This window comes from Phaenicophaeus curvirostris, chromosome 7 (genome assembly GCF_032191515.1).
Source record: "Phaenicophaeus curvirostris isolate KB17595 chromosome 7, BPBGC_Pcur_1.0, whole genome shotgun sequence".
NCBI classification, from domain to species: domain Eukaryota; kingdom Metazoa; phylum Chordata; class Aves; order Cuculiformes; family Cuculidae; genus Phaenicophaeus; species Phaenicophaeus curvirostris.
Genome location: NC_091398.1, coordinates 15,775,245 through 15,799,348, shown reverse-complemented (window position 1 = coordinate 15,799,348; position 24,104 = coordinate 15,775,245). Strand labels below are relative to the sequence as shown.

Here is a 24,104-nt window from a genome sequence, read left to right as displayed (position 1 = left end):
TTAAAACAGCATCAACCAGTCTGATTCAGAGCAGGGGCTAGTCTTACATCTGCAAGATTATGGCCTGTGAGGCTACACAGATTTACATTTAAGCACCAATTAAGAAGTGACTTCTCATGAACTTGAGGGCTGACTGTCTCAGGAACCAAAATGTTTCTACGATTCTTGTTCATAGCCTTTTTCATGAACAGCTTCCAGTCCAAGGAAGTCCCAAGAACCTTCTCAGAGAACCATAGAACGGACTGGGTGAAAGAGATCTTAAAGATTATCTCACTCCAGCCCCCCCTGTCATAGGCGGACACCTTCCACTGGATCAGGTTGCTCAAAGCCTCATCCAACTTGGCCTCAAACACTTCCAGGGACGGGGCAACCATGACTTCTCTGGGCAACCTGTTACAGTGCCTCATCATCCTCATCGTGAAGAATTTCTTCCTAATACCTAATACAAATCTATCCTCTTTCAGTTTAAAACTGTTACTTGTACTTTCACTATACTCCCTGATAAAAGTCCCACCCCATCTTTCCTGTAGACCTCCTTTAAGTACTGGAAGGCTGCTATAAGGTCTTCTCCACAGCCCTTTCTTCTCTAGAGTAAAGAAGCCCAACTCTCTCAGCCTGTCCTCACATAGGAGGTGCTCCTGCCCTCTGATCATCTTCGTGGCCTCCTCTGGACTTGCTCAAACAGATCCATGTCCTTCCTGTGCTGAGGACTCCAGAACTGAAGACAGTACTCCTGGTGACGTCTCAACAGAGTACAGTGGAGTGTGAGAACCACCTCCCTCAAACCGCTGGTCACACTTCTTTTGATGCAGCTCAGGATATGGTTCCTTCCTAGGCTGCAAGTGCACACTGCCAGCTCCTGCTGAGCTTCTCATCCGCCAGCACCCAGCATCCCCACATCCTTCATAGCAGGGCTACTCTCAATCCATTCTCCACTCAGACTGTATTTGTGCTTGGAATTGCCCTGACCTTCAAGCCAGGTCCCTCTGGATGGCATCCCTTCCCTTCAGCAAAAGTGCTGAGGGTGCACTCAATCCCACTGCCCATGTCTCCAACAAAGATGTTTAACATCAGTCCTCAGACGTTAAGTTAGTTGCTTTCATAGCAGTTTCCCAAAACTTTAAACATTACAAGCACATACTGCTTTGCTTTGAAATTTCAGAGATGTGCCCCACTCCCATTATAAGAGTCTTGCATTTCTTCAAATCACCAAGACTTATAAGAATACTTTTATGTAATTACAGCTACCGCTGTTTTCATGATGTTTAGCCATCTGGAGGTGAAAACATTACACTTTCAGAATTCATCAATACAAGCAGCAAGAAAGATCAGTTTCAGAAACAATCTCTTTAAGTTTGCTCCCTTTTCACATACTCATTTTCAGAAATGAGTCCCATACAGCTGAGCTGACTTAGGCATTTCTCAGAAAGTAGTCTCACAACCTCTTCCCTTCTCAGGAAACATTGCGGTCAGTCTCTTCTGCTTTCTTATATCCACATAGTTCCCAGTGACACTGACTTTTTTTAAGTGTCCAGACCACTGCCATCTAAATTGCAGTTCTGACTCAGTCAGATTAAAATAAAATTAAAAACACCAAAACAGCCACAGCTCTCGTTTAACATCTAATGAGACACTACACCTTCCGTATTATCAGAAGAGGCTGATATAACCTGGGTTTTCAGTAACATAGCTTTGAATCTTACCTTATGAGACCATGAAGATTGACTCTGAGCCAGTCCCTTCTCATCCTCTTCAACTCTGCATCCAGTTTTTCCAGCAGGAACACTAGACACATCCTTACTTTGGGCAAAGGGATCTGTGCTTTTCTGTAGTATCCTCCCTCCTCTGGCCCGATAGTCAGCCAGCATTCTGGCTAAGCTCTGGCTATCACCAACATGTTCTGCAATTCTAGTATTAACCAACTCATGAGAAGGCAAGATTTGGATAGCCTTGGCTTGGATACTCCCATTCATCCCCTGTAGTCCAGAGAGATCCCGCAACAATTGTCTCTTTCTTCTGCTCTCCAACTCCCTGTATTCCTTATTGAGGAGTGGAGACCAATAAACTTGCTCAGGGAAGTATTCCCGGGCAGGGCATCTCATGCCTCTTTCAGTCAAAAGAAATGGCTCACGGAACACCATCACAGGAGAAATACAGAGAATTACATCTTTCAACTCCTGCTTAAATGCTGCAGAGTAAGTTTTGAGACGATCCTCAGAAGACGTTACTTCTTCTGTGACATATAAACCAGTATCATCCTGAAGAGGGTCTCTGAAAACCTTCATCTGACTCTTGGACTCCTGCAGATCATCTGCCTGTTGAAGAGGCTCTAGTGTCTGGCTATCCAGAGTGACCAAGTGCTGGTCCATGCCATGGAGGGGCAGCAGGGACGTTTCAGGTATCGCAGGAGGTACAGAGTTGAACACTGGAAATGGTGACTCCACTCGGTGGTGCTCATGCTGTTTTGAGGATGCCACGTCCAGGTGGCTATTCTCTTGGTCAAGTAAGCCAACCTCACCAGAGGACACTGACTCAGAGATTACAGGCAACTTCTCAGAGGATAATTCAATGTCTCTGACTACTGTGCTGAAATCCTCACCATTGAAAAGGCTCTGTTGTTCGTTTTCATCTCCTGGCTCCTCAATAAGAGAATGAAAGGAGGTATTTTTGGTCAGAGTAGGGGGCATGGCAAACTCATCCATAAGGAAAGAGATTTCCAGCTGGGAATGATAAGCCACACAGACCATGAAGATCAGGATCTCCTTCACACGGGCCAGCTCGTACTCTGCAGCTCCACATAACTTAATAGTGCAACCCAGGTGCTGGGGACACCCTTCAAAGAACATCAGAGTTTTTGTCTGATCTAGAAGAAAAAAAGAAAAAACCCAAACACATAGGAGTTAGGATAACAACTACAGTTAACCTGCTCTTAGATATCTCATGCACCCAAGAGACTGACAAGTGACTAGCAACAACTTTGGCAGCACAATCAAGCTGCAGAAATTCACGTCGCTGTACAGGCATTAACTTATTTTTGCAAATAAAACCAGCACAAGTCATCATGAAGTCCAGGTGATGGTGACACAAAACACACAGGTCTTAACGATGTCTCCTAAGATTACTGTAGACTCTGTAAGTGTGACACAAAAGAACCATTACCCTCCCAGGCACATTTGTTCATCCTCACAAGTCAAAAGCCTATATGATCTTGAGTGCAATTTAAAGGCTAGAAGAGGGCACGAGGATGTGGAAAGGTAAGAGATGCAAAGACTTCACCTCCACAAAGATTTGCATCAACAGTATTTATGTGTGCCAGCACCACTGATAACCGGTGAAGCAGCACCACTCCTTCCTTTGCAGACTTCAGTGCCTAAAGGGGGTTATAGAGAGAAAGGAACCCGACTTCTCAAAGGTGCACAATGACTGGACAAGGGGCAGTGTGCACAAATTGCAACAAGGCAAATTTTGATTGGATGCGTTAAGGTTGGACCAGTTGACCTTTCGAGGTCCCTCCCAATCCAGGCTGTTCTATGATTCTTTATTTTTACGTAGAAAAATTCTTTATTCTGAGGATGGTTAAGCAACTGAACAGGTTGCCCAGAGAAGATACGAAATCTCTGTTCTGCAATATTTTCAACAGCTGGCTGACAAAGCCCTAAGAAATCTGATTCTGTATTGAAATTAAACCTTCCTGTTTTGAACAGGAAGCTGGACTAGATAAACTCCATAGTTGTGGAAAGAAAAATAGTTTGGAAGGAATAAGACAGCCTAATTAAAATCTAGTGTGTCTCATCTTAGTAAGGTCATGCTTTTTGCATCCACTTTCAGTTCACTGTAAAATGAGCAGGAAGGACAATACATGTCACACAAGGCACCTACAGATCAGATCTAGTAAAGACGCAAAAAGCATTTACCCTTTCACACACACAAGCTAAAACACATCAAGCTTTACTCACCACTGGGCAACTGAAAAACTTGCATATAAAATTTATGACAGGTTCCCAAACGTGGTTTGGTCAGCAGTTGATCCATTGACATCACTAAGTCTCCCTGGGTCATTCGACTTACTCGGTCTAACACTTGCTGTAAAGATGGGAAGAACAGTAAGAATCTACAGCACAGTGGACACTAATATCCTTAACTTGCTTTAAAAAAAAAAAATGTGTGCCAGTGTGATCCAGGAAACCTCTAACTGGGACACAAACTCCGGGTTAAACCCAGTCACACAAGCACACATCCATGATATAAAACAATCTAAGTTGGGTAAAGATTTCTGGTGAGAGGTAGGATTATGTCCTTCCTTGGAGATATCTGGATCCATTCAAGAGAAAAAACTTCCAGGAGGTACAGAGCAGTCAGCATAGCACTGGCTACCTGGAGCTCAGCCAATTCCCACAGACACTCTCTGTCTGGCTGTCTGTAACCTGCCCCACAGAGACAGAAAGGCTCTCAAGGGATCACTGAGGACCCATGCACGATTTGCTACAAGTATGAGTCAGAGTTAACTAGAACCAAACCAGGATACAAGGACCCAACAAGCACAGACACTGCAGAGCAGCTGCAAAGAGCTCAGGAAACATTACTCTCTAGGTTTGTCTGTTTTGCCTTTTTGGAAGTGACATTAAAAGTGAACCCAGTTTTGCTTGGAGGAGAAAATAAGACAACAATTTACTTTCTCCAGGGAGCTTGCTACAAAAAGTTAGGCCTGTTTGGCTCTAACAGGAAATACTCACCGGCTTGACATTGATGACCAGAGTGATACCATGCTCTAAGAGCATGTCCTGAGCAATACGGGACACAGTTTTCTCAACAAGGACCAAATTAGGCCTGACATCAACTATCCGCTGTACATAGTTCTTCAAGAACTCCCTTTCCTGCAGACAGGGACAAAATATGGAAGTTAACTACTGCAAACTCATCTGAAAAAAACACACTTAAATACTTAATATTACCCTCTCATTTATATACTGGCCTTTCCTATAGGACAGGGAAAACAGCTACCCATAAAGCACCATTAGTTCCCACTGTGCACATTTCTCCAACCCTAGAGCACAATACGCGGTTTATCAGTCATTTGTTATACGCACTAATGGGACATGAGGATATGGTTCGATGACAGTCTGAAGCAAGTAACTTCCCCAATCCAATCATATATATATATGTGTGTGTGTATATAATATATATATTCACCTTACATCCTTACATGGAAAAGGCTTTATGTTCAAAAGCTGCTAGAACTAGAGCATCCTAAACCAAAGCTGTTTGCAATATTATGTTTTTCACCTTCAGTTACAGGCTAACGTTGAGTGCTGGCACTCAGAGACACTTCCATTCACAAAGAGTATGCCAGGGCTCTATGCCTCTCGAAGTCTGTACACAGAGCCCCAGTCCCTAAATCTGTACTTGGGGACGGTGCTTATGGAGTGGGATTCCAAACATCGTACACTGCAAAACTGCTCTTGTAACCACACCCACCTCCTGGCTATATCTTGCTACCTCCCCCACAGTTTTATTACCATGCACTGAAAGAGAAAGCAGGGCTGCAACTCTATCAGAACTGAACACCTACATTGCTAAAGGGAAGATACAGTTTCCCAAGCCAGATATTCTCTATTGTAGTATTGTAGCTCTCATCAGTCAGGGTTTAAAACTACCGTGCAAGAGAAAGACACCACAAAAGCAGTTTGCCAGCTCCTCAGAATATGAACGTTCACATTAGTGTGGCAAAGATAAAGCTTTTGCTGGAAGCTAACCTTCTCAACTGAACTAGTATTTCTGTAGTATTTTTTATCCTACAGGACTTTAACATAGATATGCAAATAGTTATGATTTTATTCTGAAGCCGCATCAATGTTGACACCAATATTCAGAAAGTGTCTTCTACCTCATTCATATAACGGACAGGCCTCAATTTAAGCTTTTGCTAGAAAACAAACTCAGTAGCACAGAAATTTTATTGCTAAGGCCTTCATACCTGTAATCCTGTCCTAACCAAACAGAAGTAGTCTTAAATGCACACTAAGGAAACCGACAAATACAGAGACAAGTATTATGGCCCAAGCTCAGCAGGGCACCAAATATTCTTGTTACAAGCATCCTGGCAAACACCTGAAGATTGATTCTTAGACAGGACTGCCAGTATGTTGAAGAAAAGGTCCATTCATTTCAGTGTTTTCATACTTAAGGCACCTCCCTGCTCACAGGGGCAGGGCACCTGTTCAAAAGGGACATTTTGCAGTTAGTCACTTCATTAGCTTGGTTATGGTTCCATCATTTCATGCCTGACAAGAAATAACATGGGTGCAGCCTAACCCTCACCCACACTAACTTTTCTAATATGTCTTCACACATCTAAACCACATCTAGCTCTGACCTTCTGAACAGTATGTTCCTTCAAATACACTTTATCATTAAACACAAAATGTGTTTTCTAAAACGCCGCATTTAATTGTGAGGATCAGAAGACCACTCTCGGTACGTGTAACCTAATGACAAAAACTGTCAGCCCAAGACTACAAGCTCGAACTGTATTTACTACAGCAGTTTTCTTAGCTTCTCTTAGTTCTCTTACCTATGCAATTCCACTCACTCAACTTCACCTTTTATACTGAAAACAAAAATCAAATGCATGCTGATCATTGTTTTGTTTGAATCACTAGACCTCGGGCATCATTAACCAGAAACAAAAGCATGCTCTCACCTGAAGTACTATAGGGTCTATGCAAGTAAATTTTGTTTCTTCTCGATAGAGGTACTCAATTGAGCACTTCAGCAGAAGAATTTTGGGATTTTTTAAGCATGAGTTCATCTAAGAAAGACACAAAAATAGTTAAAACAAAAATACAAACACCTGGAAGGGAAAAAATGCACAAAAAAAAGACAGACTTCTCATTATTGGTTTTTTTCATCCCTCAAAAAAGTTTCTTAGCTACACCCCGCTGCAGAGTCAACTACACATTCTTCCTTTTCATGAACGTGTTACACTCAGTTGTCGGAATTTCACAGCTATCATCCAGTATGAGTGCAACACTAGAGGTTTCTAAAGTCAACTGCCTCAGGACTCCAAAGTCTTGATACACTTGGGAGACTCCATCGAGATCACTTCTACCGTGACTTTCTGCCTTACTTGAAGGATTACTTTACTATATTGTCATAAGTTAGAACCACAAATGCTTTTTTCTGGCCAAAACTTGGGGTAATTATTAGGTGCCTTCTGAGATGGCAGGAGTGGAAAAAGGTTTTTTCTATACACACATGAGGAAAGCTTCACCCTCTAGAATCTCTGGGTTAAAAAAAAAACAAACAGCTTTTAGACTCTCAAACTAAAGAAAGCTTGCAAGCCTCCTTAGTGGCAAGAGAAGATTCATGACAAAGAGGAAGTCACAGCATACTTGCTCCCTCAGCATACACCACAGCCAGCACTTCATTACTAAAGCCCACATTACCTTTTTGTGTGCAACATTCTTAGTGCAAACAAAACCATTCACCACCATGGAGTCAAATTTCTTTCCACCAGGGATCTAATAAAGCAAAGAACATTTTTAGAATTGTCATACACTCTCATAACTTCTAACACAATAAACTTAATACATAGAATATCTGTTGTAGCTGATATGCAAGCTTCAGCTACACTCTCAATCATCAGCTGAAAGATCAGATACAATCTAATCCTTTAAAGTATGGCAAACGATAGACAATATGAAAACAAGTACCAAGCTTCAGGATCTCTACACCACTCCCAAGCCATGTATATTTGTTAAACTGGATACACTCTGGAAGATAAGAAGGGAATCTAACTTTATAAGCCATGAGGAGCACATACCTTTGCACATGCCACTTCCACTAATCACAAACAAGTTACTTGAACACATCAAACACATGGCTGTTGTACCTACAGTCACAACTAATGACACAACACAGGAGCAACAAACAACATGAAAAAGGTTTCTGAATAACACGTTTCAGAGGAAAGTTCTGTGAAAAGCTTGTGAAAATAGCAGACAGCTACAAAGAGCTTTCACTTCTGAATATCTCCTCTTTGGACTGGAGTTTCAGGAGAGGCAGAAACAATTGATGCTCTCCTCATATCCTACATGGCTTCCAAATAAGAGAGGCCTCTCAAGATAAATTTTGCCAAAGAAAAATACGCCCGAGCTTTTCACCCTTGGTCACTCTAGCTCCTTGGACACTAGTTTCATATCAGCCTCCCTGAAGAAACTCTGCCTGCCACAATTCCAGTGGAACTCCAGTCCTAAATTTCAACAACATCAACACCGGTCCTTCTGGCAGAACTGGATGCACTGTCCCACAACAATTAAGTTTTCCTCTTGAAGAAAGTCGTTGTACTTGGCATGGGAGTTCAGCCCTCCATAATGCATAGGTACAGGGCAACAGATCGCTACATACAGTCCTGGAAGCTACTTATCCAGCATTCAGTACAGTTCCAATCCAAGCACAAAACAAGCAGAAACTAAAAAAAAGGAAGCAAGTCATTACAGAGGTGTTGCTCTTTGCTACCTTCCGCAGCCTACAGCCTGAAGGAAGAGGTCAGCTCCAGGGCATTACAGTACCTTTCACAGGATGCAAAGTTTATTCTGTGTAACTTCTTCTAGAACCCCGCCTTATCCACAGGCCGTGTTGGCCAATTACACTACTGAACACACTGGAGGCAGTGGTAAAGGGACTTATCTCTTCAAAGGGGGCTGCTGACAGCAGCTGCATCCTTTTGTTTCCTTAAATCCACTGTTTCAAACTTACTTTTTTGATGTGGACAAACTGGCGGATATCCATGTCATCATCTCTGTTCTTGACATCAGGCCGCACAGTTTGAACTACCTGGCAAACCACAGGTACAATGATATCCCTCCAGGACAGTGACAGGGACTCATTGTACAGGAGCTGCTGAAGCAGTGCCATCATGTGGTTGTGATTAGCAGATCTGTAAAAAAGGCAAACCCAACAGATATCTCTTGAAAAAAAGAGTAGTGATTATCTGAAGTCATATTTCAGAAATATATTTCTTAACATTTACAGTGTAGGAAGTTCTCTGAAGGAACAGCTGCCTAGAACATTCTACAGTCAGCTCTGGCCCTGCACTTCAATATATAGAGATCATAGGGGAAAAAAATGTAAAAAGTTTTCTTAATGCAAATTAGTTCCTTGTACTGTTCACTATAGATCAAGTACCACTGAGAACTGGTAGGATAGAGGGGCTTCAGGAATTGTTACTCAAGATATGCAATTTTCTTTTTGCTACGTTTCTTACAGCAGCCTTTCCATGGCTTGTTTCTCCCCATTCTCTTCTCTCAGCAGATCCAGATTGCTGTGGTGCCAGCCTAGGGGTGTGAAAAAGAGTTCTTTGGACTTCTCCTCCACCCTCCTGTTGAATAATGACTCTGTAAAAGACAAACAAACCTTGTTAGTAAAAGGTCGCAGTTGAACACCTGTGTCTGTGTGAAAAGCTGCTTAGAAAAGGAAAGAATTTACTAAGACATAAGTCTAAGCCTCTTGAAATACTGCGTTTGAGCTAAACGTCATGATAATACAAGGCAGCAAACAGTATTAAGCATATCAGCAGTAACTGTCCAAAGGAAGTGAGCTGCTAAAATTCTTGTACTACCTGTACAGAACAGACATTTCTCTCTTTTGGAATGGAATTGTTACCAAGTTTAAGACAAGCGAAAAAAAAATACAAACAAACTAATAGATCAATTTTGCCTATAAATAAGCAGCAAATTCAAAATATTGTGTATATTCGTAATATATAATCATAATGCCTTTTAGACTTAGAATAGTGGTTTAAAGCACTAATTTGATCCACAAAAAGCTGCTTCTTTGAAGACATCTACATATAAGTGGCATTAAAAGACCTAGCTATTACATTCAGGTTGCAGCGCAAGTATCAAAAATATCTCTGTATGAGCTATGTTTAGTGAATCTCTCAAATGTATTCTTAAAAAAATGCTATGCTACCAATTCATTTGTCAGACTTCTGAACCTCAGCCCTGATCCCACACACCATCTCTTTGCTGCTCAGATGCAGAGGATGCTGCCAGCAGCCTGGTTCATCCAGCCTATGTCACAGTATTTAACACCGCAGAATTCTCAAGGATCTTCTGTCAACAAAGCAGCACAAGCTTTTCAAAAGATCTCAGCATATTTCACCTCCATCCACCCAACCATCATAAACAGTTATGTCTAAGCTACACTCAACAGGATGCTGAAGAAGGCTGTATCCACTGAATACAATCTTTTAAATCCTAAACATCAGTGCAAACTATAGTAATTTCTGGGTTTGGAAACAGAAAGTATGTTTCAACAGTATAAGACAGCCCCACTTGGATGGGGTCTCCTGCTTATAATCACTATATTGTGTAGTAACTCCTTAAAACTGTTATCTGTTTAGCAGTAGCAAGATTAGAGGTTATTTCAGCATAATTTTCTGTGCTTTGAAAGAGTTACTAGGTTATTTCCAACACAGGTATTATGATATTATAGAGGGAAGTTATTAACTTCCCCATTCTCATGATGGTTGACTAATAATAAGTCATTTATGCTAGCAGTGTGTAAATTTTCATTGGCAAGTACGTAAACCTTCAGAATTCAAGATTTAAACTCCTCAGAGCACATGATACACAACAAAAACCTTATGCAAGAGAAATCTGAGCAGAACTACTGAAAAAAAGATACTCTTTAAAAACTACAATTAACTTCCTCCAGATGCTCCATACCCAAAATTAGCTATGTAGAAGATTAACATAAGTTACATGTTCCACCACCCTTTACTTTCTCCTGCAAGAGCTCAGTTTAAAACAAATTATCACTTTAATCAAAGACTTTATTTTTATGTCTGCATAAACACTAGAGTTTCCTCCTTATTTCTTCCCCTTATGAGCTCACTAAAAAAAAAAAAAAAACCCCAAAAAACCACACAGATTAACTGGGAGGAAAGAAGTCCATAAATGCACCTGGCTGTGATACTGGAACGCGGGTAAGTTTTAAAATTCACAACTGCATCTAATGGCCTTTCTTTTCAAAAGTAGTAGCGGTGGTAGTGGTGATTACAGGAAATGCAGAAAGATTTAAGGGTTGAAGCTGTAAGCTACTCTGCAGAAGCAGTGCAATTATTTATATCACATCTTCATTAGCTTACATAGCTTTTCTTCGAGTGATTTTGAATGAAGACATCCAAGAAATGAAAGAAATTTAAGCTTAAACATTTATTCAAAAAAGTTAAGAGTATAGTTTACATATCAGTTTTGCCACAATTAAGTTCCGATTTACTGTCAAGTAAATATTTCCAAAGGGACAATGCCCTATTAACAAAGCATTGAGGAGTTTTCATCATTATATTAAAACTACACAGCAGTAACATTTGCAGTTTCCCCTTACCTTTAATAAAGGCATCGCTTATAGAGAACATCTGCTGCCCTCCGTTTTCTGGATTCAAGTACTCTGAAAGAAGAGAGAAGAGGGAGATAGGCGGAGACAAAAAATGACAGGTTACACTGGTGTGCCCATATAATTACAATGTACACGCCCACACCAGAAGAAGCAGCATTACTCATCTAAGTGTTTAGTCATCAGTTTAGCAACAGCTTGATGAGTTGTCAAGACAAGAATATCCTCTCATTCTTGTTCTATCAAAAAGTTTTAAGATGACAAGAAAACAGTACTTATTACTGTGAAGAAACAAAACAAACAAAGTAGACAAAAGCAAAGACCAGACTAGTATTTAAGAGTTTGCTTTTTCAATTGACCCACGCCACGCTTTTCTAGAGCTGAATATAAATGTTTTAAGCTGCACACAGACACCATGGAAACATCCAAGCAGGGAAAAGTCTCCTCACTCTGGTCTAAAAATGCATCTTCAGAAGCCATCTTGCTCTCATAATCCAAAGAAGTACCTCAGACCGAGGGAGACACCAGCCATAAAATTTATTTTACACAAAGAAGAAAAGAAGAGACAGCCTGCCTTTCAAGAGCTAGAAGTCTAAAGTCTAAAATAATTTAAAGTGCTTTAAGGAATCCATGACAACAGAGGTGGACTCCCAGCAACAAAGGAAAGCAAGCCTTACATATCACTTTACGTATACGGAATAGGATGAAGCTCCATCTACTGCTATTGTTCAGCTTGCTAGATCTTAATCTTTCAGGATGGCTGCCTACAAAAAACTTGTTTTCTCCAGAGGCCATTAGCTTATTGTGCCTTCAGTTGGTTCCTTGCTTCTACAAAAATGAACTGTATAGTGGGAAAACAAGAGCAATAGCACAAATGCTTATACAGCATAATGATCTGAAGTCTGAAGCTAACCCTGCATCACCTTTCCTGAGAACAGTCCAGAACTACTACCACAAACACAATGCAAAGCCAGGCAGCTTTCAGACACCAACAGAAAGCAACAGAAAGCTGACAGGACACAAGCAATCGCAAGTCTCTGAACAGCAGCACTCAAGAGACCCCTTACATGCCACCATTTTAAAAATCTGAGCTTGTTTGCAGTTCCCCCAGTTCACAAATAGATCAATGTACCAAAGAGTAGTTCCAAGCCTCCCTTGCAGCTTGAGGGTTATGTTCAGGTTCCTTTCATCTCTTGCTGAGATGAAGAGTTTAGCATTACAGGCAACCTAGTGCTTAATAAAAGCTGGCTCAGGCTCAGCATTCATTCACTCACAGACCACCTACAGAAAGTCATGTCATGCTGTACCTGTATCACAGAATCACAGAATCACTAGGTTGGAAAAGACCCCCAGGATCATCGAGTCCAACCATTAATATATGTGAGCACATATACTAGCACCTCCATCCTTCTCCACCTTGCAACACCTCAAGGTAGGTCTGACATACCCCTGACTGGTATGGCCAAGGCAGGAGTTAATCCCAGCTGAAAACTAACCTTAGTTACATTCTGAACAAAGACACAGATGGCACCTCCCAAGCCAGGAACACTTCTGTTCAATACAGCTTCACCTCCTACAACCTTGCTTCCAATTATGCCCCAGGGGAAGTTCCTGACAAGATAATTTCTGTCCAGTCTAGGAAGAGGTATGGTACAACACACTCACAGGTGTGAGTTTGAGACCATGAGAGTGGCTAACACAAACATTTCTTGCCTCATATCATCCCTACATGCATCATGCTCCCCGGATGTTGGAGGCCAGGGAGTCGATTCCTGTAGCATATTTTGTAGCCTTGTCTGTAAGTAGTTAGCAGGAGACTATCTGACAAGCTCTCCTGAACAGCTTCACCAAAACAGAACAAGCTAGAACATACAAATTCCTAGGTCTGATATCCAACAGCAAATACCACAATGCACACAGAAATTCACAGGTCTCCAATGGAAGTCAGCAGGCACAGATTTTATACACCTAACAGATTGCTCTGGCTAAATACCACAACAGACTGGTCAGCTTTTCCTCTAGATACACAAACAAGGATGCATGCATCCACAGATATCCACTGAAAACTGAAGTGCACTGTTTCAAAGAAGGTGTACCAAAAGGGCTCCCAACAACAGCATGCTAAGCCTTGGCAAGCAACGGTGATAAGGAACTGCATCCCGGTTACTCTTCTCTTTCTCCCTCCTAACTAGATGCAAACATCAAAAACTAACTCCTCAAAATACATTCTACTAGGATCAAGGATATCTCGCTGCAAGGACATTTAGAAAATAGATTCCCTCCATATTGATAACTTTATCTCTTTAAAAACAGCAACTAAACCCCACATTTTAAATAAGTCACTTAATTTTTTCCTCCAATTCAAGTGCAGAAAGCAATCGCATTTTCCCATTTTGATACTTACTAAAAAGTACCATTGTCTTTAGGCTGATGATACTACAAGTGAATCATTATACTCACTTGTAAGTTACTACAAGCCAGCTTACTTGGAGTCACTAGAATTTCATGGGAACACACTAGATATTAGTCATCCTACAACATCACAAGAAGTCCTGCCATTAGGCTCAGACTATACACAAATGACTGTTCTAAAACACAGCTGGTACATCACAGGCCATTGCTTCAAAGCAGCTGACTTCTGACCGGAGGAAATTGCATAACCCACTAACAATTTTGATCAAAGTTGACTTGCACTTCTAGCACTGATGTTTTGTCTTGTCAGTCCTCCCACAATGACTGTAATTTACACAGTTGTGAGGAAATTGAGTTACTAGCCTCAAAAGGTGGGTGTGATCTTCAGTTTTACTTCATTATTGCAAAGAAAATTAAGTCACTGTCATCCAGTCTAAGGACAGAAGACAATTCCAATGAAATCAAGCCAAATACGTGTGCCCATAACTGTCATAGGGAAGTCAGTGGCACCTGACAGCAGCAAACACCATATCACTGATTGAGTACAGTATGCTGTTCTTAAAATAACCATGTCCCATTTTACATAGCGAACTATCTAGTTTTGGCTGTCTAATCACTGTGATACTCAAACATCCTGCACAACATCTTTCATTGAATGCAGCCAGGATAAATTAGGAACACAAGGTGAGAGTTTTGCATTCCAACTTTAGTATTTCCAGAACAAAATTTTATAAGTTATCTATTTCACTACTCTAGGCACTGCAGTATGCCCTGAATTTTTGAAGGGTTTGAATAGAAAACATCTAATTTTTCATGAAATTTCAGTCCCGTCGCCAAGAAACGTTTATTGCTGTTCAAGATGTCATTCAATTTAACTTGTTGCTCCCTGGCTTGAGAGACTTAAAAAAAGTATGCACAATAAATCTTCATTTGCAGAGGACACCAATTTTTCAAGAAACTGCAAGATAACACCTACATCTCCACAGTATGTTCTAATGACTCAAATCTCCACTCTATCCCAGTTCTAGACATACTACTAATACTTTCACCTCAAGGGAAATATATTCTCTTAAAAGGAATTGTTCCCAAATTTCTACTATGAGTTACACTCCTACAGAACAACCTAGCTAAGAGGCCACACACTTCAGGAACAGGTAACAAACAGTGGTTGGCAGAGATTCACCAATGACAGCCAAGTGCTGCCAACAAACATAACTCAAAGGCGTAAGTCTCTCTCCTTTCAGTTCCCTCACTTGCCTTTTCTGCTGATCTCCTCTGAGCTCTTCATCATCAAAATCTTTCTCACAAGAGCTTCAGTTCTGGCTACAAGAAGCCTTGATTTAGTCAACAGTTTCCGAGAGAGGTAGGCTCTCTTGCGTTTCCCCTTCATCATGTACTGCTTTTCATATAAGGAGATAAAGACCAAGATATGTCTGAAACCAGGACTATCACTCTACAAGTCCTTTAACACCAGCCAGAGCCAAACTGACTACCGCCTGTTTTACTGCCAACACACACTAATAAACTTCCTACAGCTGTAAAGTCACAAGGTAGTGCAGCACACCTGTGCCTATTTCAAACTCACTTAATCCATTATCACTCCTTGCTAAAAGGCATTCACCACACCTTTTCTTCCCTGCAGATGCATTAACTTTTCATTGATTAGGGCATGAGCTGGAAACAAGTCGAAAGGAACCAATAGCAAGCTGGTGTCAATAGTGCTGACAACCCGTCCCTACTGTTGAGCCATCTGACATCAACTCGAATTTTGAATCTGCTCTGCCTCTCTCTTTGGGGGAAAAAATAAGCAGTTACATTTCCCTTCTTCTAGATATATTTTTAGCAAATAACAAAAGATGACTACAATTGGCACTGATAAATGTCCCCTTCAATTTGCCTCGCTCTCTCATGTCTAACATACTTTTAAAGTCAGCTGTGACCCATTCTCCTCCCTCACTCTCTTCAGTGACCATTTTGCAGCTTCAGAAAATGCAGTCTGTATGTAAGCATAAGGGAAGTCTTGCATTCTGATCCACAACAACAGAAGAGATCCATTAGACTTTACAGAAGGATTAATTCATTACAAGAAGTCAAAATTATTTATCAGTGGATCATCTTTTAAAGTTCAAAATACTGAAAGGGTGGGGTGAAACAATAATTAAGACTAAGAAACTCCTTAGAAGCAGCCAAAGACAGAAGACTACAAAGCTGATACAACCTTAGGTTAAGGAAGCAGAGCAAAGACCTCAGTTGCTACCCAGCATGTAAAGAAACTAGAATGTACCAAACCAAAAACCGTGGCAAGCCCTGGTTTCAGTCAGCCCTTGTCCAATATAGAGGATGCAGTTGTCAACAGGCAGGCACATTACTTTTTCCATAAGAATTTTGCTTATAATTAGCATCTTTCAATTTAGTACTTATTTTAGAGAAAAAACAGCTTTCAGAAAAAAAGAAGTCTTCAACACAGTGTTTGATTTCTTCCTACTTAGCTAAAGCGGACATTCTATTTTGAACATATTTTACATACATGGATTAATTTAGGCCTTATTGCTCATCAGTAAGATTCTTCTGTTAAGTGTAAGCTTACAGAGGTAAAACTCAAAATCAGCACAGAGATCTTCCAAGCTAATTTTGTTTGTTTTACTTGCTTGCTTTTCCAGTTTAATCTCAAACTGTACAGATGCATATCAAACTGGTTTATGCACGACTATTTTTCCACCCTAGGTAGCCAGAAACTGTAGATGTGTATCCGCCCTATCATGTATGGGCAGGAGACTTGGCTTCAACTGCAAAGAGAAAGTCACAGGGGAAGTTACACACTCTGCAGAGAAGGTGTTTCAACGTCTACGGAGCCTCCTCAGAGGTGAGCACATCAAAATTGCAAGTGAGTGCCAGCTAAATATCCCCCTCTGCAAGACAGCTACAAAAAGTAGTGTCCAAATAGGTCAGTATTATTAGGGCCCAGCTCTCCATCATGTGCAACTCCAGCTGGTGACTACCTCATACCTTTTTGGTCGGCAGGGTGAGGGGGCACATGTGGGTACTTGGAGTGCTTCTTGATATGGAAGTTCACGTTGTCCAGCTCCACGTTCAGGCTGATGGAGGCGGCTGAATCACTGTCCATTGTGGACTGGAAGCTGCTGACTGAAGTGCGCTTGCTAGGGCTGGCGGAGTCTTTTAGTGTTGGGTAAGGGGGAAGAGAAGGGTTCAAATGGGTATCATGAGGGTACCATAGAGGAGAAAAATCGTCTTTAATACATAAAGGCCAGTGTGCAATACTACAGGAATACAGTATTTTCCAAGTTCTAATCTTATCTTCATGTGTGCATGCTGACATAGTGGGCATTCTTCAGTGTATTACTGTAGAGCCCAAATCAAGCAGAAGTCTGCCTGAGAAACAGAAGGCAGCAAATTACATGCTTCTCCTCCATTAGAAGTACGAAACTTTAACAGTTCTACTAAATTCAAAATACTGTATCCGTTGTAAGAAACAGGAGGACTAGCTAGGTTATAGTTTGCTTAGATCCTTACAACCCCATGCACGCACACACACACAAACACACACACACATAAAGCAAGACATGGTTAAACTACTATGTCCAGAAGGACTGGGGATAGCAGGGGAGAAGGCAGAGTGAGAACAAGACTTAGGTGAAACTCACTAGCTAAGTTATCTTCTCCTTCATCAGCAATCTGCTCTGTGTCGCTGTCATCAAACTTGATGTCTTTGAACCAGGAGGGCTCAGAGTGCCCCTCTACAGAGTTCACAGAGTCACTGTCTGGAGATGGGGTTTCCGAGAACTCTGTGCTCTAGAAGACAAGGAAGAAAAGAGGTGTTAAAAGTGCAGCTCTGCTGAAATATTAAGCAGCCTGCTACAAAAGCCAATCAAACATTTTCAAAATCGGAGGATACTCTAAGGGGCCAGAGCCAGGTTAGTCATACAGCCACCCTTCTTGGCATGACATACAAACTCTTTGGGACAGGAAACAAGTATTTCTTTACAGTTCCCACATGCTTAGTCTCTGCCTACTCCACACCTCCATACAAGTTGTGACGAAGTGGCTTTAAAGGACAACTTTATTCTACTGCACATTTTCTGTCACCACATTCAGCTAAGCAGCTCAGGTGGGTGATGTCCATACCCTTTGCTCAGAAACCAGTATACGCAGCTTTTGGTGAAGGCTAATTCTAAGTTACTGGAGCAATCCTGTGACTGCCCAAAGCAGCTCTAAGAGTTTCAATCACAAGTCAGGCTCTAGCTGAGGCTACTGTGTCAAAACAAAGCCTGGCTAGAGTGCCAGAGAATCTGGAGGGCATCTGAGGAATTTCCATCAGCCATCTTAATGCTTCCAGTCACCTCAAGAGGAAGTTCTCATTAGCATTCCCTTGGCTACAGGGAGTTCAGCAGCAATCAAGTAAACACCACTGTTTCTCCTGATCCTCCTCCAGAAGAAATGCAACCAAGCAGAACTTTCAACTGATAAGAACAAGAGCTGGCTTTTAACCTTGACTAAGTCCCTTATAAATAGTTACAAACAGAGAACCAGGAGCACTTGCTAGTTAAGGGCAAGCTTTTACTAGCAAACTGAGACCATGCAGTTAACTCCAAGATGCCAGATGAAGCCCAGAGCAATCTCAATGGAAGACCACGCGACTGTGGCCACCAGCTGAAATGCACAAGCAAGGTAAGTTGCTAATGGCTGCAAGCTTTCTAACTGAGGTCCAAGGGAGAGCCAAGCAACTCTTTATTGTGAGAAGCCATTGAACATGGAAGACTCTCAATGGAATGCCTTCAGGTAACAGAGAATCTACAGAGATATCTTGTTCAAGCTAAAAACCCAATCCAATCACTCAGACCAACGACTGCTCTTAGCCCTCAGCAAGCTGAACTGCAATGAAATACGGTAGGATAGCATCTCTGACCATTGGTTCCTTGCCTTCCCCTCAATCAGCCAGTTCTGTTTGGGAGGTATGACAAAGACTGCCTCCAAATTTCGGATCATGTGGACTGGATTCTTTATTACTGCCATCACTGGAGATCAGAAGAAGCTTACCCATAAAATATCTAAGAAGATCCAATACTGTATATCTAAAATATCCATTCTTTGGAAGTGTTCAAAGAAGGAATTTTGAAACAGAAGAACACAATTGTTTCTCAGTCACCAGTAGTTGCAGACTGATTCTAGATTCTGCGTGTGACAGCACAGCTGCCACAAGCACAAACCATGCTGTTCCAAGGCCTTCGTGGAATATCCACCATGAGAGGCACTGGTCCAGATTACAGACCTTTTCCTCCACTTTAGGCAGCACTATGTCTAACAACTCACTCCCCACAGAGGAAACCCCAAAGCTTTCTGAGCAAGTGCAGTTTCCTCAGGCTTTCAACCACTAAGGAAAATGGCCTGAACCCCAATTCTCTGTACAGGAGAGCCCATTTAGAAAACATACAATGGCTGCTGAAACAGGATTAGAAAAGACTGTAGTTAGCAGCCAAATCCAGCAAGAATTCTAGCTTTTCTATTTGTTTTACCTGTAATGGTCTGTAGAGAGCATACTCATCTCTGAAGAGCTGATCGTGATGACTGACACATTCTAACCAGCGTCCATCAACCAACGCCTGTCCTATTGCAATGGCTTGGACCCTGGAGGTGTACGAATAAAGATGTTTTTTAAGTCTAGTTCTAAACAGGTCTTCTTGTACAAGCTTGCTACTAAAGGAAAGAACCTTTTGCCATACACTATTTGACTCATCAGTATCCCATTGTCATGTTTAACCAGACACTACTTAAAACACCATGGAGAGGCAGCCAAGTGTACTAGTTCAGGTATAGAGCTAGATGAAGAGATTGTCATAAATGTCACAAATGCCATTGCTAGATAAAGATGACTACTTTAAACTCAGCTGAGGTGTCCAACAGGAGATGAAAACATATTGTTTGTGCTCCTCCAGTATTCTTAGCTTGAGTTATACATACTGACCACCTCTGCTGAGTGAGGACTGTTGATCTACATCAAAGAACCATGCAGTTTTATTCCCCCCCTCACACAATTAAATACACCAGATTCTTTATACTCGCTTACAAGGTTAAGAGCCTGCTGCCTCATTAAAAATTCAGCTACCTAACACTACTAGTGATCTCTGAGCGCAGGGGCAGGCTTGCCCTTAGGAGTATCAGTGAACATTTCTGGATAGTCTTTGTAATACACTCACTGTTCTCCAACCGTTAGTGATACCCACACACTGCCTCCTACGGTGGCTCCCAAACCAGACAGCCCCTTGTGCTCTGTTGTTTTCAGCCACATGAAGTCAGAACCCTACCTGCTTTGGTAAGCAGTAAAGAAGAGATCTGAATTTTCTTTCCTTCTCATATCCCTGCAAAGGGGTCTATCTCTGCAATCTATGGTACCCTGTATGAGCTAAAACTCAAAATCTTCTGTCACAGAAACAGAAGACACCTGCTGTCCTAAAGCACCAGGGTTACCTTGTGGTTATGTGCCCATTTCTGATGAGCCAGTTGACCAGCTCTTTTCCCACAATGCAGTTGGGATGCGTCCGCAGCCAGTAACGATGGTCTTGAAATTCCATCCCACTGTTATGATGGCAGATTTTCTTCCACAGATCTTTCAGCTGGACTGAGTCCTGGACAGGGAGGTGTTCAAGTTAGTCACTAGTCAACCTTAGCACTGGTTTCAAGGGCATCAACCTGGGCCCTCAGATCAACTTCTAGATCAAAAGCTCTCCACAAACAGGCATAAAATCTAAGATGTTCTGCACAACCTGTGCAAAGGTACAAACAAGACAAGAGGATCAGCTCTTTACATCCTTCCTTTGTATGAAGCTGGGAACAAGGAAGAAAAAAAAGTGGGTACCCTCAGAGTTAAGGGAGTCGTATTTGTAATGTGGCAAGATTTAGTACTGCCTGCAAGATGCTTATGTTCTCACCTACTGCCCTCTTGAACCCTATTCTCAAACTCAGGTGGTGTGCATAAACATAAAGGACGAGGAAAATTCATCCTTTGGAAGAGGGTTTTTCTATATAACCTGTGCTCAATTTAGGCTTTGTGAAGCCTAGTAGTCTATTATCAAGCCCAGATAAAAAGCAAGTACTTGACGTAGCAATGCACACTGCTCCATTCAAGTTCTGTGATTCCATTTCTTATTGAAGATTCCTTTATGTACTGTACAGTTTCAAGCCTTTTTTAGACACTGCTAGCTTTGGCCACTATACAAAAAAAGTGTGTACCCCTCCTAACCTTATTAACCATTTTTTAGTCCGCGGATCTCTTCCCCTCACTACTTGGAACACTTCAGCCTGTACTTCAAACTTATTTTTGGGCCCGTTAAGCAAGCTATGCTCCATCCAGACTGAGGTGTCTCCCTGCTCCTGGCCTGTTTTGCTCTCCCGTAGTGCGCCCTGGCAAGGCCCAGAACAATCCATTGTTGCAGAGTGGAAACTGGAACCTGGGACTATTTTGAGAGAGTAACAGAGCACCCCAAGGGGTAGAGAAGAGACATCCCAGCTCACTTTCTGAAATGCCTCTCTCATTCTACTTTTGTGTAACAGAGAAAAAAAGCTTTAATTAAATTTTAACTGGTTTCAGCTTTCTCATTAACTGCTAGACCCACATTACTGCACTTCCCCACAAGTGCCCTGAGATCCAAGAGTTTTGCTCCACTTCTGTTACTGGATTCTTTCTGCTTTTGTTTCCATCAGTGGCTGCCCTGGGTATTATCCTAAAGCCAGGGTCAGCAGCTCCCCTTCATACTAGGCATAGAGTCAAATGGATCAGTAATGGAACACGTCATAGTATCACAAGATTTGATGCAACTGGTGATTCCACAGTTCAGCTGCCTTGTAGTTTACCCTTAACTCACACGGTGAATTCAGCAAACTAGGCAAATGAGCAGAACACAGCAAAACCTTTCAACTCCAGGATTTTGACCTCTAGTTCAGAGACATATGTGCTCACCCCAGGATACGTACATCCTCCCCCATCTTTTATTCCGTAAGCAAAGTTCATTAGTTTTCTGAATGGAATATGTTAAGCTTTAAATTAGCTCCTGCTATAGAGTCAATTCCACAAGCTAAGGGCAGTAAACGAAAGTGGGAATTGACAGAAAATCCTACATTAATTGACACTGCATCTTCTGCTCTTACATGAACAGAAGGAATACTACCAATCTTGTTCTCCCCCAAAGACAGAAACAGATAAAAAATTAACCAGCACGAAGCTGAAGTGCACGGGGACGTCATCACCTTGGTCCAAGCTGCATTCATAGCATTTTAAATCTCAATTTTCCTGCATTAACATACACAAATGAGGAAGGATGGTGTAAAGCCATGCCTTAAAAATTTTTCTCCCTCACAGTTATCCCTTTCCAGAGCATCCTGGAAAGGAGCTGTGGAACTGAACAGGAATTGGAGTGTTTCTGCACCCTCAGGAATACTTCCATGCATTCCGTTGACAGAAGGCACATACCTGAAAACATAGAAATTAGCCTTCCTGAATTTAAATTGGCAACGGGGAGTTGAATCTTATAATGTGTGATAAACACACACTTCTTTTCTCTGCATCTTTTTTACCCCGTTTGTTGGAAACATTTCCCCCTCAAAGAAGAGAGACACTATTTTCTAGTGAACATTGTACAGCAATTGCCATTTACAACACTGCCTCTGTGGGGAGGGGATAATAGGATTACACAGAACGCTGTTGCACATCGATTTTTCTTCGAACAATTACGTCACTACAATTTTCTACAAAATTTTATATTTATTCTGCAAACAAGGGGAGGGGGTAAGTTATTTCTCCAGCCCAATAGGCTGTAACAGCTTGAGCTCATTAACCATGGTCAAACCACTCTGGAGCAGACATTTAAATTTTCCAATTACACTGCCTATGAAATGGAAAATCTGAATGTGGAGAAACACAGAATCAGATCATTGTGTTACAGCTGCAACCATGACAGGTTTAATCCACAAGGAGCCACCATACACCAGCTACACACTGTGTAACACGCTTCCCAAGACTAAAACTGTTAACACCTTTATGCAAACACCATATTGGACTATGATTTGTTTCAAGAAGATGTAAGTGTCCAAAGCAGCATTAACAGGCTCCATCTCTGCACCACCTGGAGGAGAGGTCCAGGTGAAAGCGCTCAGACAAGAGCTTTAAGAGGCCACAAGATACTCCTGCCACATGACACAAGAAAGGCAAACTTTATTGCCTTCACAGAGCAAAACAAAATGTACCAGAAGGATTTTGCGCTCATCCTCGCTGGTCTCTGTCTTCATATGCGTACGACTGGCCTGGGGGCTGACAGATGTCTCATAGGCAGGCACCATTGGTGAACCCGACCGATCCAATGACAGATTAGTGATGCTGGCTGATCTGTAGTGGAAGAGAAAAGGATTGAAGTGTAAGTATTCATTGCATGGTGCTCCATCAGAACAACCATTGGTTTTGTAGCATGCTAAAAAGGAACTTAAGACTGTGACACTGTTCATTCCCCTCAGTATCAGTTTACTGCTTAAAGCTTTGGAACACCTAAGTTAAACAAACTTTTGCACAGGTCTTTGTAGAAAGCAGAAAGAACTAAGCACAGCAATTCATACATGTCTGCATTTGACTACACCAGGGAAGGGATGGCATGCTGGGTAATTATAAGCTCCAGCAGTTTGGAGGCAAGACAGATGCCAGCAAAGGCAGCCAAGACCAGGATCCCTGTAACAGAGCAAAGATTCACCCTCTCCTTGACCCGTTTAAAACTCTTTCTTCTCAGCTTTCCAAAATATACGGCTGACAGGCTGCAGAGTCAAAGCTTGAGCACTTAATTCCCTAGGGTGGCTAAACTGTTTGCTGAAGCTGGAGGTCACTCCAGCTGGCAATCTCCCTTGTACTGTGATAAGGAGCATCCACTTGACCTCAGCCCAGCTGCTGGGAAATCTTGGCTGTGCACTCCAGTACAAACACACCATTTTGCAATAATCACTGCAAAGCTACAAATGCAAATACAAGTTCCAGGTACCCTCTGCTCCAATATCCCACAATTAGACTAAAGTTTCTGGAATAATCAGAGTGCAACTTCTCATCACACAGCAGCAAAAAGCATACAGTGTAAGCCATTAATGCCAACAATGCTCTAAGGCGTGAGGACGGGAAACGCTTCTGCACACAGCAACAGAGAAGCACAAAATGCCAGCACTGAACTGACTCAAGAGGCTTGCAGCAGTCTCAGTGATAAGAACTGTTGCCAGCCTCAGGTCTTTGGAATGAAACTCAGAAGTTG

The 24,104-nt window shown here is 41.8% G+C and overlaps 1 protein-coding gene across 8 annotated transcripts in view; it reads right to left on the bottom strand.

Annotated features, from left to right (window-relative positions):
* The window catches only part of PIKFYVE (phosphoinositide kinase, FYVE-type zinc finger containing), a 71,494-nt gene that overhangs the window by 25,450 nt on the left and 21,940 nt on the right, over nt 1-24,104 (bottom strand). For 7 of the 8 annotated variants that reach the window (XR_011337732.1, XM_069860988.1, XM_069860987.1 and 4 more), the window contains 13 exons: nt 23,068-23,206; nt 20,296-20,453; nt 19,344-19,455; nt 17,475-17,622; nt 16,819-16,986; nt 11,392-11,454; nt 9,266-9,395; nt 8,758-8,938; nt 7,446-7,520; nt 6,701-6,808; nt 4,734-4,874; nt 3,957-4,083; nt 1,704-2,863 (listed from right to left, as the gene is read on the bottom strand). Coding sequence is in view for 7 of the 8 variants with exons in the window: in XM_069860988.1 (XP_069717089.1) it covers nt 1,704-2,863; nt 3,957-4,083; nt 4,734-4,874; nt 6,701-6,808; nt 7,446-7,520; nt 8,758-8,938; nt 9,266-9,395; nt 11,392-11,454; nt 16,819-16,986; nt 17,475-17,622; nt 19,344-19,455; nt 20,296-20,453; nt 23,068-23,206 (2,710 nt within the window). In the remaining variant the exon portion in view is untranslated. The remainder of the gene's footprint in view (nt 1-1,703; nt 2,864-3,956; nt 4,084-4,733; nt 4,875-6,700; nt 6,809-7,445; nt 7,521-8,757; nt 8,939-9,265; nt 9,396-11,391; nt 11,455-16,818; nt 16,987-17,474; nt 17,623-19,343; nt 19,456-20,295; nt 20,454-23,067; nt 23,207-24,104) is intronic. The other variant, XM_069860990.1, reaches the window with a different exon arrangement.